The sequence below is a fragment of the Triturus cristatus genome, chromosome 4_2 (genome assembly GCF_964204655.1).
Source record: "Triturus cristatus chromosome 4_2, aTriCri1.1, whole genome shotgun sequence".
NCBI lineage: Eukaryota > Metazoa > Chordata > Amphibia > Caudata > Salamandridae > Triturus > Triturus cristatus.
The window spans coordinates 481,144,024-481,160,740 of NC_140586.1; the positions used below are offsets into that span (position 1 = coordinate 481,144,024).

At 42.9% G+C, this 16,717-nt stretch overlaps 1 protein-coding gene across 5 annotated transcripts in view; it reads left to right on the forward strand.

The window, feature by feature from the left end:
• The window catches only part of USP33 (ubiquitin specific peptidase 33), a 407,644-nt gene that overhangs the window by 224,773 nt on the left and 166,154 nt on the right, over nucleotides 1-16,717 (forward strand). For all 5 annotated transcript variants that reach the window (XM_085602029.1, XM_085602031.1, XM_085602030.1 and 2 more), the window contains 5 exons: nucleotides 4,678-4,850; nucleotides 4,936-5,006; nucleotides 7,795-7,828; nucleotides 13,420-13,465; nucleotides 13,692-13,872. In XM_085602029.1, coding sequence (XP_085458155.1) covers nucleotides 4,678-4,850; nucleotides 4,936-5,006; nucleotides 7,795-7,828; nucleotides 13,420-13,465; nucleotides 13,692-13,872 — 505 coding nt within the window. The remainder of the gene's footprint in view (nucleotides 1-4,677; nucleotides 4,851-4,935; nucleotides 5,007-7,794; nucleotides 7,829-13,419; nucleotides 13,466-13,691; nucleotides 13,873-16,717) is intronic.

Consider the following 16,717-nt stretch of genomic DNA (forward strand, 5'->3'; position numbering starts at 1 on the left):
TGTGGCTGAGGCACAGTTTCAGTTATCCCTTTTGGGGTGAACTGCTCCATAACACCTCAAAATCATCAATGTGCGCCATACTTTGTTTATAGTCACAGGGAAATCTTGTAAGTCCAACATGGATTACCCAAACACATATTTCCAAGGGTGTATACTGTTCACAAAAACACCCTTATTGTCTTTAGGTGCAAAGTTCCTCCAGCAAAGCATTTATATATATTTGACACTTGGGTGAAAAAAGATGAGATTTCCTTTCCTGTGCCATAGTACGAATGCCTATGTTCATCTGAAGAGACTGTTCCACATAATCTCCACCTTTAAATGTTGTTCCTGTGAGTAAGGCTTACAAGCTTGAAACACTCATCAATATATTGAAATCTGTGTATCATAAGGGGCTGAATGTGGCATATGAGTCAGTGGCTCTGGTATTAGTCTTAACAGTGATCGTGCATTCCTGTTTGTTCCAATGGCTGCCCACTGTGGTATCTTCCACCACTTCTTCTGCTGACTAGTTTTCCAAAATTTGCTTTTACCTCCTTTCTACGTCCACAATTACTTATATCCTCTTTTCCACACCCAGTCCTATCCTTCCTGTCCCAGAATGGGACAGCATCCAGCATGTGACTTGAGGCACAGCAAAATGGAACCACAATTCACAGCTTGTCCTGCACTCCTCATGCATGGGCTGGTGTGGAATGGCCCTGCTGTACAGAATGACACACATTATGGATCTTAGATGCTTACTTAACAGGATTTCTCAAATTATCATCCATTAACCTATGATTGACTGGGCTTCCTATCACATCTCATTCCCTCGGGCAACTGGTGTAGACCTGTCCTCTATCAATAGTGACTGGCAATCTGATGACCTTGACCTCTTACTGACCTACTTCTCAGATTGCAAAAAAACATTTTTTTGCCAAGGTATTACCTCCTCAAGGGTCAAATTATTGTGCCATAAAGTTGCTACCTTACCACGTCCTACAGTACAGTAAGATAAACTTCTTCTCACCAAGATAGGTTAACTTGTTGGAAACCTGCACACAGCACGGTTGGCAAAAAGCTGTCTATATCAGTTGATGCCCCTACAACAGCACTAATGATTTCCACCGTGTAGAACAAATTGCAAGGAGTTTAGTCGGACAATTCTGTTGTCAGTGCACTGTGTGATGGCAGGTCTGCGACTTCTAACCCACCACTAGACTGAACTTCAACACAAGCAAAAAAGGTGACTACATTACAGTGGGTTATAACCATGTTTGCAAAATTTCCCATAAATGTCTTCCTGAACAGTGTAGAGTGCCATTATAAATACTCATTTATGCATTAGTAGGAATCTTGTGAGTGAGCATTCAATGCAAAGGTTTAGCCATTAATGCACAGTTCTAATTGAGTGATTTTATCAGCTTGAGTAATTGCATGTGTTTGTTAATTGCTATAATGAGGTGTCATTTGGGAGGGCCTTCTAGCTGGTGAGTTAGATGTTTCGAACTCACTTTAATACTGTCCAGGTATCTTATGTTTTTCCAGCCATATTCTGTGTGTATATGCTGAACGAGCTACACTGTCATGTAGGTAATTAAGCAAAAAATAGGTCAAAGCTACTGTGTAGGGAGCTGGGTTCATGTTGCAGTACAACCCACACACTTTTTACCTGCTATTCGATGCAACTTTGACTGAAGTGTACTGGGTTCCCTCTAACCAGGTCTCCAGTACCAATGTTCTTTTCCTAAAAATGTTAAATTGTTTCCCACATTTGACGAAACCTTTAGCACCCTCCGTAAGTCCCTAGTAAATAGTGTCCCTAGTAACCTTGGGCCTGAGGTACTAGAGAGGGTCCCTAGGGACAGCAGGCTGTGTGTCTTGGTGCAGACAAAGTGAAAACACGACATGTTGTACATCCCTGTGTGCCATGTCCCCTAACACTGCTTGTGATATTTGTAAGTCACCCCTACAGCAGGCCTGACAGCCCTAAGGCAGAGTGCTGAATATTACATGTGAGGGCATACCTGCATGTGCAGATATGCCCAGTGCTATTAGTGCCAGCACAAGGGATGAGGGAAGCCATTTTAAAATATGTGCTGGACCTTGGTGAAAACAAATTAACCAGTTACATGATGGCTTTACTGAAGATAGAGATATTTGGTACCAAACATCTCGTATTGGCAGACCCACATGGATTCCAGTGATGGATTTACATATTTGTGCAACCAGAGGGCACCTTAGAGATGCCCCTGAAAACCTAACAGCCTCTGGTGTGCTCACTGACAGGTTTCTGCTAGCCTGCAACCCGAGAAACACTCTGACCTCCTTGGGTGAGAGCCTCAGCTCAAGAGACTCCGAACAAAAGCCTGTCCAGGAAGACCTGCTGATTAGCTTTCGAAAGCCCACAAGCTTCAAAGAGCTCCTGCCTTTGAAATGCGAATCTGGCTCCCCCTCACAGGAGAGGAAGCCGAACCCCCTGTCCAGAGCCCCTTTGGCACCTGGACAGGTGGGGAAATTAGCTAGTCAGGTAGGTGTGCCACCCCCAGAGTACTACCACCCCTAAGGTGGGCTAAACTGAGGTGGACATGATTTTTCAGAAGTAGCCATCTTTGTGATGGCATACTTAAGATATGCCCACTTTCAAAAGGAGGTGGTCATATGGCGGGGGTGGGGGGGGGGGGGGGGGGTTTGTAGGGACCCTACGCGTCAGCCCATTGGCTACTTTGGTACACTCATTTAACGACCATAAATTGAATATTTAGGGGAGCATTTGTCACTAGAAGACAAGATCCTGAAGAAAGAAGATAGACGAGAAGAGTTGCACAGCAAGAACAGAAGACCTAGCAACTGACTCGGGGCCAATCTTGCTGGCCTTCTGACTTACCCTATTGCACCAAAAGTCAACTTGTCCTGCAGCTGCTGATTCCCCAAAACCCAGGAGACCTGCCAGCCTTCACCCAATAACCAAGACCTCCCGAGGGACAGCAGAAGTGACCCTTCATCGTAATAGCAGCAAAATAAGGACCAAGAGGACTCTGTTCCTGCCAAAATTTGACTCCGCTAAGCACCACTGCACCCGAGCCCCCCAGCCTGTGTCGAAGTGGACCAACGGTGTCAGCGTGGTGCCCAAGCCCAAAAGGTACCAAAACCACCATGGAGTGACTCCTCGTAGCCTCCCTGATGTCACCTGCAGCCTCTGTTGGCAGGCCCCCTCAACCACGAGTGTTGCAGATGGAGAAACCCGACACCCTAAAGACCCTCTGCACCCGGATGCCCTGTCCAGAAGAGAAGAGGACCAACTGTATCCCACGTCCCCCAACATCACAAGAACTGAAGCCTCCCGTTGAATTTACCAGACTGGTCACACAGTCATCTCCTGCATCCTCTTTTTACCATGACCATTCTCCATCAGTTAACATTGGGCACCCAACTCTGTTTGGCACCTCGCACCCAGCCGCCCTGCTGCCGCTGGTGGTGTTCTGCTGGTGCTGCCTTGGACCTTGCCCACTTCTCACCTTGACTCCTGGACGAGGCTCCCATAAGTCGCTGACCAGAACCAATAAACCGCATACGATTTTCCTCCCATGGGTTAACATTGCAGAACTCGAAAATTCCACAGTCGACTTTTTGAACTGAAAAATATTCCTATTTATTAACCTACTTACCAGAACGATTTTCTTCTATTGCCTAAACATGTATAAAGATGCCTGCTATTTTCAGATATTGGTGTGGATCTCCTTTTTGAGTAGTGTGCCTCTTTTATTGACCATTGTGTGTATTTTCAGATGTCTTGCACTCCTTTGTGTTAAGCTTAAGGCTGCTCGATCACAGCAACCTCTAACAGAGCACCTTGGGATTGCCATATCAAGTCCCCTGTCATATCATAAGAGAACCACAGGACTATTTACGCAATAAATCTCATTTTGATATTTCATATAAGGAGCCAGCTTCCTACACACTGTAACTTGGGATCCACAGTTGCTGGTTTCACATGAAGGGGAATCATTACATGTAATATAAAAAACACTGAAGAAATGTGCTGTGTACTCTACTTTGGTGGTAATGTTTAGAAAGTGGTCTGGCATAGAATGTCTGATGCTTTTTCTTTCCAACGGCTGCTGTTCCTAGTGCCATAATGTTCCCTATGGGTATGATTCAGTCTGAGGCCATATTTTATAGGGATTTCTTTTTCACCAATCCATCTGATTAGAGTTGTTATTGTGAAAAGCTTGTTGGGTAATATTTGTCTGCTCATAATGGTCACTTAATTTATTGGAACAATTCCTCGTATCAGTATTGTGGCTTCTAATAGATCAATAATCCTTTTTATGTTTTGTCCAAACTAAGCATTTCTTATGTTATCTCAAGTAACTAATGATGCCTATTTAGGTAATTTCAGTGATACTGTTGTCCATCTCCTTATATCGTGCTCTTGTGTACAAAGGCATATGTCCCTGCTAAACACGTCCCAGGGCAATTATAGTAGCAACTCATCTCAACAGTGATCACAACGAATTATAATTACTTTGTGACAGCGACAGCATGTAAATTATCTGTTCTACCACAGATCATTTGAAATGGATTTTACAAGGGTCTTTTTTTCAGTAATATATTTTGTTGTTCTGTATCTTGAACATTAAAAACATCTATATCAGTATACACTTCCTGTACTATTGCTTACCTCCACTTTAGATATCTGTAACACTGGAAACATTCCAGGATCTGTCTCTGCCTATTCCTGGAAAAGAAGACCTTGCAAAGCTGCATTCATCAAGCCACCAATCTTCGCTGGTCAAAGCAGGGTCATGTGGAGAAGCATATGCCCCACAGGGCTGGATTGCGTTTTTTATGGAGTATTTTAAAAGGTATTTCATGTACATGGAAATCTAAACCGCTTCACTCTTGTATCTGTCAGTAATGACTTATAGTGATCATTTTATTAATTTCCAGCTGGTTTTGGGGTCCTGTTGTCACGTTGCAGGATTGTCTTGCTGCTTTTTTCACAAGAGATGAACTTAAAGGTAAGCACAAAAACTAGCCATTATCATTGCAATAAAGTGTGCTCTATTGGAAAGTTTATTTAAAAGACATAACTGAAGTTTTTTTCACGTTGCCTGTTGCATGTTGTCAATTATTTCAGTTCTTTTAAATATAGACTGATACCTGGAAGCTAATGACTTTTATCCTTGGTTATTTTACAAGAGTCACTTTTATGGCCCGCTAGGCCGTCTCCTTCTCTCCCCTCCTCCTTACCTCTCCCTCACTCCTTTTACTCCCTCTTGCTTTACTCTCTTCTCTCCTCTCTCTCCCCCCCCCCTTCTCTCTCTATCTTTTCTCTGTCTTGTCTTCTCTTCTCCTATTTGACCTTTAGGAACATCTGCCAATGTGACACACAGATATTCGTTTGTCTACTCACGGACCCAGGAAGGACTGAACATGGTTCCCTGGGAGGTTACAGGAATAAATTAATGTTAGGCTGACCACTGACTTAAAGATCAGGAATCGCACATTAGTAATGACAACAAACCAATGAACATGCATTTTGGAGAAAGTGTTATTATTTTTTTGAAATGGCTAAAATCAGCCTAGAAATGACTACCAGAAATTTAACGCTATTGTATGAACGAGAAGTACTCAATAAGTAGTCTTAAGAGAAAGACATGGTAGCACACTTCAATGTGGCTTCAGTATTTCCTTTTTAATGGTTGTATTTTGTCATGGATATTTCAGTGTATTAGGCATGGAATTTTATGACCATATAAATACCATATTCAAAAAAATATTTCTTTATAAAACACAAGCAAATGGAAATGTCCAGTGCCAAGATTTTGATAGACCGTAAAATTAAAGCGATTAATGCACATAAACACACACCTTGACCCAGTTAATTCAGCGTACATTCTAGAATGTTTTTCACGAAATTAGATGTACCTACTATCTGAATATACCCCTTCTTCTGACAGTGAATCTTTTGGTTTAAAACATGGAACATTTTCCATCTTTAAATAAGTCATATTTGAGTGCGATTTTACTTGAGGGCTATTTTTAAGAGAGCTCACTCTCACTCATGCCTGCCTGGTCTCTACCAACCCTCCCCTTGGTTCCATTTCAACAGACTCTTATTGCTAGAGTGAGTATAGGGGAGTTCAAACAAAATTGTTAAGAACTTGTACATCTATAAATGAGCTAGGGTTTCAATTCTCTTGGCTGTAGGTTTATTACTGGCATTTATCTATGAAAGGATGAGGACCTTTGTTGTTGTTCATTAGGAAACTGAAGGGTTAAAAAGCTTTTGTGGAATTTAAACAGAAGAGCACCTCTGAGGGTGACTGCCAGCTAGAGTGTCCATTGCCTCGGTCCAAACCAAGCCACAAGGTTACAGTGGGAAATTTACCAGACGCTCTTATCCTCAACCATGAGGTGTGGGGCCTGAGGATAATGTATTTAGAATCTGACCAGCCATCAAATAAAGCAAGGGAAATGCCTAATGGTGCCTCCAAAACATTCTATTTTTGAAAGCATGAAATCCCAAGAACCATTGGGGAATGAATGATAATAAGGAAGCCTTCAGCAAAGCTTTACCTTAGTCTCCATCGCTATTCCATTCTTAGCTCCGTAGTACTCTCCAATGCCCAGAGACCAATTTTTTACACCAACCAATGTCATATCACCCCCTGCGCCATTCTTTGATATTCTGAGAAAGCATATGTGCGCAAGCAGATGAAGATGAACTTGCTCAGATGAGGTGCAGATCATCACCCACCTCCAGGGCAAGCACTGCGTAATAGTCTATTCAAATGACTTCTGAATCTATAAAAGGACAAGATTAAGTTATTTGTCTGTAAAGGTAGTCCTCAGTAATTGATATATTTTATAGATTCACATATCATCCTCTAGCTTTGCTAATATGTTTACCGAATCTTTGAATATGCTCAGCATTTGACATAAGAATTTCCTATGGATCACTGGAAGACCGGGACATCTGCAAATGTAGGCTCAACTAACTTGAATAAAGGAGCCCTATTGTGTGGCCTTGTTTTAAATATGTGACATATTTCGTGTTTTTTTTCTTACCAGTGGATAATCTTGCCCAACATTATATATGTTTGAATGGAATGTGAATTTCCAAAAGTTACCAATACTGGAAGAGACACCCTCACAAGTCTGTATCTTATTCTTTGAAGTTTTCTTTGGTAATTTTAAATAAATGATGATGAAGCCGGACCACTGTCTGTGACGTCTTCCCCTCTTTTCCTGAGTTGCTTCAGCACCCAAAATCCCCTTACAAAAACATGCGTGCAAAAGTTGCTATTATTTGTATTTCAGCGAGTACCCTGAACCTATGGGCACTACTAGGTTTATTCGCAGTTCAGCGAAGCTATGTGTTCCTGAGCACAATGTACTTGTTGCAACCAGAGAGGTGAAAGACAAAGTGGGTGGACTAGACCTTTCTGTTATCCAACTTATACCAAAGTTCTTGTTTCAGAGATCTTAGCCCATCGCAACAAGGTGCAGTTTTTTCCCCTATTGAAGGTAAGAGAAGGAACACATAGGTTTTTATTTTAGCGTTCCCGTGGATGTTCACCATATTCACTGCTCCTGTGGGCTGTCCCTTGGGTAAGGAGCATTTAGCCAAAGTCTTAGCCTGCCTGCTAGCCTAGGGACCGAAACAAGGGAACAAGTCCTACTTCTAAATATATTTCATGGCAGATATTTTTAAAGCTTGCCTCTTATACTTGTTTGTTAAAATAAAATCCTTTAAAAAAGATAATCATTACTTATTTTTGCTCCTTTCTTTTATGTATCCAGGTGATAACATGTACAGCTGTGAAAAGTGCAAAAAGTAAGTTCTGCCAGCATGTCCTACTACAATGATTTGGGTACAATTTGTATCAAATTTTCTGTAAAAAGGAAAAACGTATGTCTTGCAAATGTGTATAAGGTGAAGTAGAAAACAAGAATTTGCTCCTCAAACAGACAATTATAAGGGAACTTACTCTGAGATCAGTGCATACACAGAATCAGTAAAAAAAAGTTTATTAGTGAATGCTTACTACTCTATTTTTGTTGGTGGAAGGAAATGGCTCTGAATAGTATGATAATTTAAAGGCTCAGTCGCTGTTAATCTGACATTTTGGGCCTGTTTTGCATTTGCGATAGCAACGGAGTATCCTCACTGTCAAGAATGCTGTCTGCCCGCCACATTTAGATGCGGGCGGACCTTCAGGTTAATCACGGAGTAGACTACTCTGTCTCCAACGTGATGAATCCCCTTCGACGGCCCTTGGGAGTAAGGGCTTTTGGAGAAATGGCTACTTGTCCGCCCACCCAATTTGGATGTGCAGACATATAGAAATTTTTTACTTTTCCTTACCGCCAGGTAACACCTGGCGGTACGGAACAGTAAGAACCTTTTTATGCTCCCCTGCCATGGAAGAAGACTTCCATGGCGAAGGAAGCGTTACTTTTTTCCTCCAGAAAAGGAAAAGCCTGAGTTCAGAGAGCCTAAACTCCATTTCTCCATCTTGTCCCTATTGAAAGTTACACATGTAAAATGTTACAGTGCAGCTCTATTGATAGCCTATGGAACAGACATGTCATACACACCAGTACATGTCCTACCTTTCACATACACTGCACCGTGCCCCTGGGCCTACCTGAGGGTGGCCTTACTTGTATAAAAAAGGACAATTAGAGCCCGGCAAGTGGGTGCACTTGCCAGGTCAACATGGCTGTTAAACTGTACGCTGACACTGCAGTGGCAGGTCCGAGATACCTTTGAAAGGCTACTTGTTTGGTTGGCACAATCAGTGCTGCAAGCGCTCTAGAAAAACCAAAAGGGATGATGGACAGAGTGTTGAACATTGCAAGCACTCACCCCTAGTCAACTGATCTGGGTTTAATCTATCATTAATCTTTAGCTCACTCCGCCACCCCAGTTCAGACATGGCCATATGCAAATCAGTCTGATCCTGTGCCTCATGGGAACAGTCCAGCCCGAACTGCCAAGCCATGTCTTCTCTGGACCTGAAACAAGCATCCTGGGACCGGTGTCTTGCTAATCAGCCGTCATCAGCCAGGCTAGCTTGAATCCAGTGGCAAAGTGAGCAAGTGACCCACGTCTGGGCATACCCTGCCAACTTAGGGCAAACAAAACAAAACCAAAAGGGATGATGGACGGAGTGTTGAACATTGCAAGCACTCACCCCCAGTCAACTGATCTGGGTTTAATCCATCATCATTCTTTATCTCACTCCGCCACCCCAGTGCAGACATGGCCATATGCAAATCAGTCTGACCCTGTGCCTCATGGGAACAGTCCAGCCCCAACTGCTAAGCCGTGTCTTCCCTGGACCGGAAAAAGCATCCTGGGACCGGTTTCTGGCTAATGAGCCGTTCTTAGCCAGGCTAGCTTGAATCCAGTGGCAAAGTGAGCAAGGGACCCACGTCTGCGCATACCCTGGGAACTTAGGGCGAACAAAGCAAAACCAAAGGGGATGATGGATGGAGTGTTGAACATTGCAAGCACGCAACCCCAGTCAACTGATCTGGGTTTAATCCATCATTTTTTAGCTCACTCCGCCACCCCAGTTCAGACATGGCCATATGCAAATCAGTCTGACCCTGTGCCTCATGGGAACAGTCCAGCCTGAATTGCCAAGCCATGTCTTTCCTGGACCGGAAACAAGCATCCTGGGACCGGTTTCTGGCTAATCAGCTGTCATCAGCCAGGCTAGCTTGAATCCAGTGGCAAAGTGACCAAGGGACCCACGTCTGGGCATACCCTGCAAACTTAGGGCGAACAAAGCAAAACCAAAGGGGATGATGGACGGAGTGTTGAACATTGCAAGCACTCACACCCAGTCAACTAATCTCGGTTTAATCCATCATCATTCTTTAGCTCACTCCGCCACCCCAGTTCAGACATGGCCATATGCAAATCAGTCTGACCCTGTGCCTCATGGGTACAGTCCAGCACGAACTGCCAAACTTTGTCTTCCCTGGACCGGAAACAAGCATCCTGGGACCGGTTTCTGGCTAATCAGCCTTCATCAGCCAGGCTAGCTTGAATCCAGTTACAAAGTGAGCAATGGACCCACGTTTGGGCATACCCAAGCGCTGTAGTAGCATTTGATTTACAGGCCCTGGGCACACGTGCACAATACTAGGGATTTTCTAGTAAATCAAATAAGCCAGTCATGGAAACACCAATGCCTAAACAATTTACATGGAGAGCAAATGCACTTTAGCACTGATTAGCAGCGGTAAAGTGCCAAAAGTCCTAAAACCAGCGGAAAATGGGTCAAAAACAGGAGGCCAAAAAGTCTGGGGGTAAACCTGCCAAAAATGCCAGGTCTAACAGGGCGGTTCCTGACAGTACCTTTATGAATGACTGCTTGTTAGGCAGTCATTTATACATTTGGTGGACTGAATAGTCACGGCCTGGTGGACATAACGTCCTCTGCCAGGCCACTCCATCCATCAAAAATTAAATCGGGCTCTATGTCATTGTGTCAGCCAAAGGACCACAGGTTTCAGGGATATTGTACAATCAGTAATTTTATGTTTAAGTACTAGTCTGGGACCAGGTGAGTTGCAGTGCCTAAATGAGAAGTAAAAGAAGCCATGGAAAACGTTTTAGTACCTTGCCCATATTGTAATGGACATGGTAGGAGAATCCAACCCTGTACAGGGTAGTTGAGGTGTGGGACCCTTTAAAGGGCAGTTTAGGCGTGGGCCAGAAGCTCTCTAAATGTTTTGGAGAAATAGGCCCAAATAGTGAATATCACTCCACAATGTTGGAGTGAAATCACAGACTTAACAGACAGATCAAGCAATGCAACTAGCAAAGTATTCCAGCATTCCAGTACTTCATGATTTGCCTTAGTACCCCGAGGAACTATTTCCCCAGAGCACTAATTCTTTCATTTGCACATCTGAAAAATGTGTGCAAGGTACAGCAGTGTTAATTCACTGCACATACATATTCACACCCCACAATTACTGTGCCTAGCTTATTCACTGTGCTCCATGCAAAATATAGCTCTAAAAATACCTATACCATGCAAAGTAACACCATTTTAAAAATGGCATTCAGGGCATTAAATGTCCATCGTTTTTCTTTCATCAGGCAATGTTTTCACTGTATGTGCTAGTACTTGTCATGGTGCTGCCATCATGGATGTCTGGGTGTTCCTGAAATAGCATAGTGTGCTGCTAAATATATTTAGGTGCTATTACAGTATTTGACAATTCTTCTAATAAGATGAATTAGGTCAAATATGTCAGCATTTAGTTAATGTAGAAGACTTCATGGGGTACCCACACCTTCATAAGTATGCCAAGGTTGCTCAATCAATCAACGTCTACCCATGAACATACATATTAAAATGAAATATCTACATCTTAACACCAGGGGAAATTTGTCAGATCACTTTGGGGCTGGGGGTGGGGGGAGGCGGGTGTGGGAGGGTATGTTGCACACATGGGCTACTGGGCCACAACCATTGTGGTTGGGGCCTTTTGCCTCTGATGTCCTGTGACCCCTCCTACTGCGTCTGTGCAAACTGTGCTAAGTATGCAACTTCTGCACTTGGCTCTCAGGGTATTGAGGGGGAAAACGCTTCACAGAAAAAGTGTGTGGGGAGGCGGCAACAGACACAGTAACTTCTTGTCCAGCCCAATACATGTCTTAGTAAATAGAGAAGTACTTTAATATGACAACAAAACTACAGTAATGTGGGTTCAGCTACTATGTTCCACGATGTACAGATGCAGTGTCATCACCCGGCTGTACAGTTCTCACACCCACTAAGATATAGTATCAGTGAAAATACCATAGACCTGAATAAGGGACTGGTGTAAACTCACAATTAGGGTTGGACGAGCAGCGATTCTGCTTGGTAACTTGTAGGTTGCTTTGTTAAATATCTTGAGCAACAAGAGTTTATGCTGGCGGTCTCCCTATTGTGCAGGAGTTTCTTTCTCAATCCAAGCCACAGTCTCTCACTTGAGGCCTCATCTCACTTGTTTGCTGAGAAGCGGTCTGCACAGAGATTGGTTGTATGCCCTTCGCATTTGCACTGCTGGCACCTTAGTCAGTGGATGCGGAATTGCGAATAGCGGCCTGCCTCTTGGATCTTACTGCAGGGAAAGAATAGCGCAGCAATTCTTTGTAGCAAACCAAAGCCAGATGCTCCTCCTTCAAGGCTCTCCGTTTCACCCACTGACCAATCTATGGCATGGGTCAAACTTTCATTGCTCTAATTTGGTTTTATGTCACTGTTGTTTACATTTTCTTGTATTGTATCTATTTTTGTAAAGCGCACTAATTCCTCTTAGTGTGAGAACCCTACATACATCGTTAACTAAAATGAGTGAAGCTATTCTCAGGATAGGACCCCTAACTCTAAACTAACATCCCTGCTGACCATCCCATCCTTCAGTAAAGTAAACAGATGGTCATCATGACAAAGACAAGCACTCAAGTTCACTTGAAATTTAGGACAGTGATGAAGAGCTGCTTCTCACCCAATGGATAATGCAGGATCCAGAACCCATAGAAACAGATGTTTCTGGTAAAATCATGAGAACCAAAGCTTCCCCACAAGGTATGATCACTTGAGCAAATATGTCTCCCTCTTCTTCCCTCCAGTGATTGTCTAGGTGTGGCTACAGCATTGCATTCACATTAGAACTGTAGGCTACAACTAATTGAGCACAGCACCACGATTCCCATATGGGCCTCACTCATAATTTCCTCTTCCAACTATACACAATAATATTAATCAGAAGCATTTTATCCCTCTCGCCCCTTTGCTACACGCACAAAATAAGAGTACCTGTTGTCCTATGTACAATGAAACACAACCTACAGAGTAGTAGACTCTGAGTCTAACGGGTAACGGTGAGTGTTTTGCTCTAACATAATCTGATAGTCCAAAAAAGTAGAAAGATTACCCTGCTCTCCCCAAGTAATATCGATTGTCGATAGTCCTTTTTTCATAAAGTTTTGTTTCAGAATATTTGCAAACTATGGGAAATCACATTACAGGAAAGTTGCCTTAAACTGAACATTTCCAGTACCATAATATCTTAATTCCTACACAAGTACTGGGCATGTTTTAGACTATTTGCCTCATGGCAGATTTTTTATCTTTTGTCTTAATAAGATATTACTTTGAAATAAAATAAAATGCTACATCCCAGAATCTTAGATAGTGGAATGTTTGTTTTTGCTAGCAAACATTGGTAGCTAGCATGAGATAATGCTCAAATAATAATCACACTTGGTTTCTTTGGCTCTACTGGGAAAAGTACCTTCTAGCCTGACTCGACATGATAATTACACCACCATGGAAATGATCCTTTAGGCATTAAAAGATTATTTTATTGAAAAATAGTGGTTTTGATATGTGTTTTCTCTTCACATAGGTTAAGGAATGGTGTAAAGTTCTGCAAAGTTCAAAAGTTTCCAGAGGTATTTATATGCTTTTCTAATACTCATTTTTTCATATGATTTGAAAATATAAACAATGTAACTCAACCTAATTATGTTTTGCTAAGGAAAAGTACTGAAATATATACATAGTAAAATAAAACCCTAAGTAGGTCAGTTAAAGGAATTTGACATGAATACTTTTTATCAGTTTGAATACATTTATAAGACCATTGTGTATGAATGCTTCTCTTTATTTCTATTACAGATACTATGCATTCATTTAAAGAGATTTAGACATGAACTTATGTTCTCCACAAAAATCTGTACCCATGTATCTTTCCCATTGGAAGGGTTGGATCTGCAGCCTTTTCTTGCTAAAGAGAGTCCTGGCCAGATTGTAACTTATGATCTGCTGTCTGCAATTTGTCATCATGGTACTGCTAGCAGTGAGTACATTTTTTTGCATCATCATATAGTACACGCCTATGTTGAATGTAGTCCTTGTATTTCATCTTGCCGTTGTGTCTTATGATTGGTGTAGTTAAGCTCAGATACAGGGCTCCCTATTACGAGTTGCTAAAAAAGTGCATTTTTCATTTCCAGTAATTTGTTAAAACGTGATATTGTGGACAGTTTGTTGTACTTCTTAAAACTATGAACTTTGACCAGGGACACTGCTAATGATTTGTGGCGAGAAAGCATAGTGAAAATGATAACAAACATATTTTATAATAAGATTTTATAATATGCTTGTGAGCAGAGTTCAATTTCAAAATTGTTTTACAGCCTTCTGTGTTGGAGAGAACATAATATTTTTAAATGATATATACATCTTTAAAAAGTTGTTATACATATTTGTATTCAAAGACAATATATGCATCACCTTGAAGGGCTAATTGATCAATGAACCTCATCTTGAATTATATTTATTAGAAGCATAGACTAGGCATTACATTTATTACTCGGCTGCCCACAAGTCCTATGCTCGCATAAGATTACTTTCTAATCACACATGCCCTAAAGGATTGCGTAGTTGAAGCGACAATCAAACCTTGCTCCCTCTTGGCCCATGCACCGATCGCGATTGCACACAGCGTATATCGCGCTGGCGGCTTTGAGACGCTGTGTTCCAATTGGAACAAACGGTAGAGGCAGTTAATACAGCGATTAAATCTTATCTTCGCTTCAACGATACAGAGGAGGTCCGCCAAGCATTACAATTGGTGATGTGCGGGGAACTATAGCGATTTCAGCGAATGAGAATAAATTACGGAAAGAGATACGCAACTAGGTAGCAGCGGCGGTAGCGGAATTGGGATCAATTCATAAGCGCTCAGGAGCTCCCCACATATGGAGATAACTGGAAAAGAAGCGCCTAATTCTGCGCCGCCTGGATCCGGATAGAGCAGAATATGCATTTGTGCTCCTCCGGCATAAATTCTTAGTCGGTGGGGATCGCTCGGGCCGCATGCTGGTACATAAATTGCACCAGCTGGAGGTATGGTTTAGGCGATTCAAACAGCATCAGTGTCAATTGTGCAATCTGATGTAGACATTGCGGAAGCCTTTTGAGCGTTCTACACTAGGGTCTATGCGGGAGATGACTCGCCCACTCGGGACATAAACTCCTACCTCCAAGAAGCACGGTTAACCGGGCTCCCTTCTGATGTTGCCTCCCAAATAGACTGCCCTATCTAAACAGATGAAGTGGTAGTGGCAAAAGCTTGTCTCAAGTCCTCCAAATAACCAGCCCCAGATAGCTTTACCCCATTATTTTACAAGAAATTTTGCCAAATCTTGGCTCCTTCATTGACCAGGCTCTTTAACTCATTTAGCGACTCCGGAAATCTGCCCGACTCCCTCACCAAAGCCTCTATCTTGATCATATTAAAACCCTCTCAAGACCCGCTGGAATGTGTGTCCAATCTCATTGCTTGACGTTGATGCTAAACTATTTACGAGCATCCTAGCTGCTCGTCTTAATCCAAACATGACAGGGCTCATGGATCCGGATAAGACGGGGTTCATCCCCTCATGACAGAGTGGAGACAACACCAAACGACTCCTACACCTCACGGATCTGATCTCCTGCTCTTGTGAGGAGGCCCTGCTTATTTCTGTCTGCTGAAAAGGCTTTCAGTAGGGTCCATTGGCCGTTTTTATTCGAAATGCTTCCCCAATTCGGCTTTGGGGAGCAGTTTCTTGCTTGGAAAAGATGCATTTATAATTCCTTAAAGACTTCTGTTAGAGTTGATGGGTGCTCTTCCGGTTACTTACCTATTCGCAGAGGAACAAGGCAGGGCTGCTCCCTGTCACCACTGCTGTTTGCCCTCTATATGGAGCCTATGGCGCAAAGGATCAGAGATAACTCGCTGAGCTCTGGGATATGATTGGGGCGGATACGCACACTATAAGCTTATATGTTGACGATGTGGTCTTGTCATTGAAGGATCCTGCATCCTCGCTGCTGGTATGGTAGACGAATGTAACTGCTTTAGTGGAGTGTCCAAGTTTAAGGTAAACCTTTCTAAATCTCAAATATTAAACCTTTCCACTACGCCTGCCACAATGGCAGTTCTGTCTTTTCAATTTCCCTTCACCTGGGCCAGTGACACTATCTCTTACTTGGTATCTTGCTGGTAAGAACTCCTGAGTAAACGTCAAGGGCTAACCACGGTCCACTTATAGACCAAACTAACAAGACGCTGGCCACGTGGGACCGGAGTGCCTTTCCTGGGCGGGGTGTATCGCAGCTGTCAAGATGATGATTATGCCATGTATCTTATAAGTCTTTCAGATGAATCCCCTGACACCACCTGCTGCGGCTATTTGTAGCTTGCAACGTGCCATTAACCGCTTCATATGAGTTGGGAAACCACCGCGACTCAGCTTTCATCAGGTCACAAAACCTATAGAGGGAGGGGGAATGGGAGTCCCGATGGTACAGGGATATTTTCAGGTGTCACAATTGCGCTTTATAATAGAATGGAACACCCCCCCACCCCTCTTATCTGAAATGTCCTGGACGTTCATGGACCAGGTGATTGCAGGGGTAAACATTTGGAGGGAAATTTGGCTTCCTCTAAAGCACAGGGCATGGGAGCTTTACTCCTCCCCGGTAACTACAACCACCCTCAAAGTATGGGATGCAAAAGCGATTCGACACAGGCTTACAACTTTCCGCTCATCGATGACTCCAATGGTAGACAACCCTGACTTTCCCCCGGGATGTAAGTCCGAAGCATTTCAGCGGTGGTGTCCCTGTGTGCCCAAGCATCTCTAGGTTCGAGC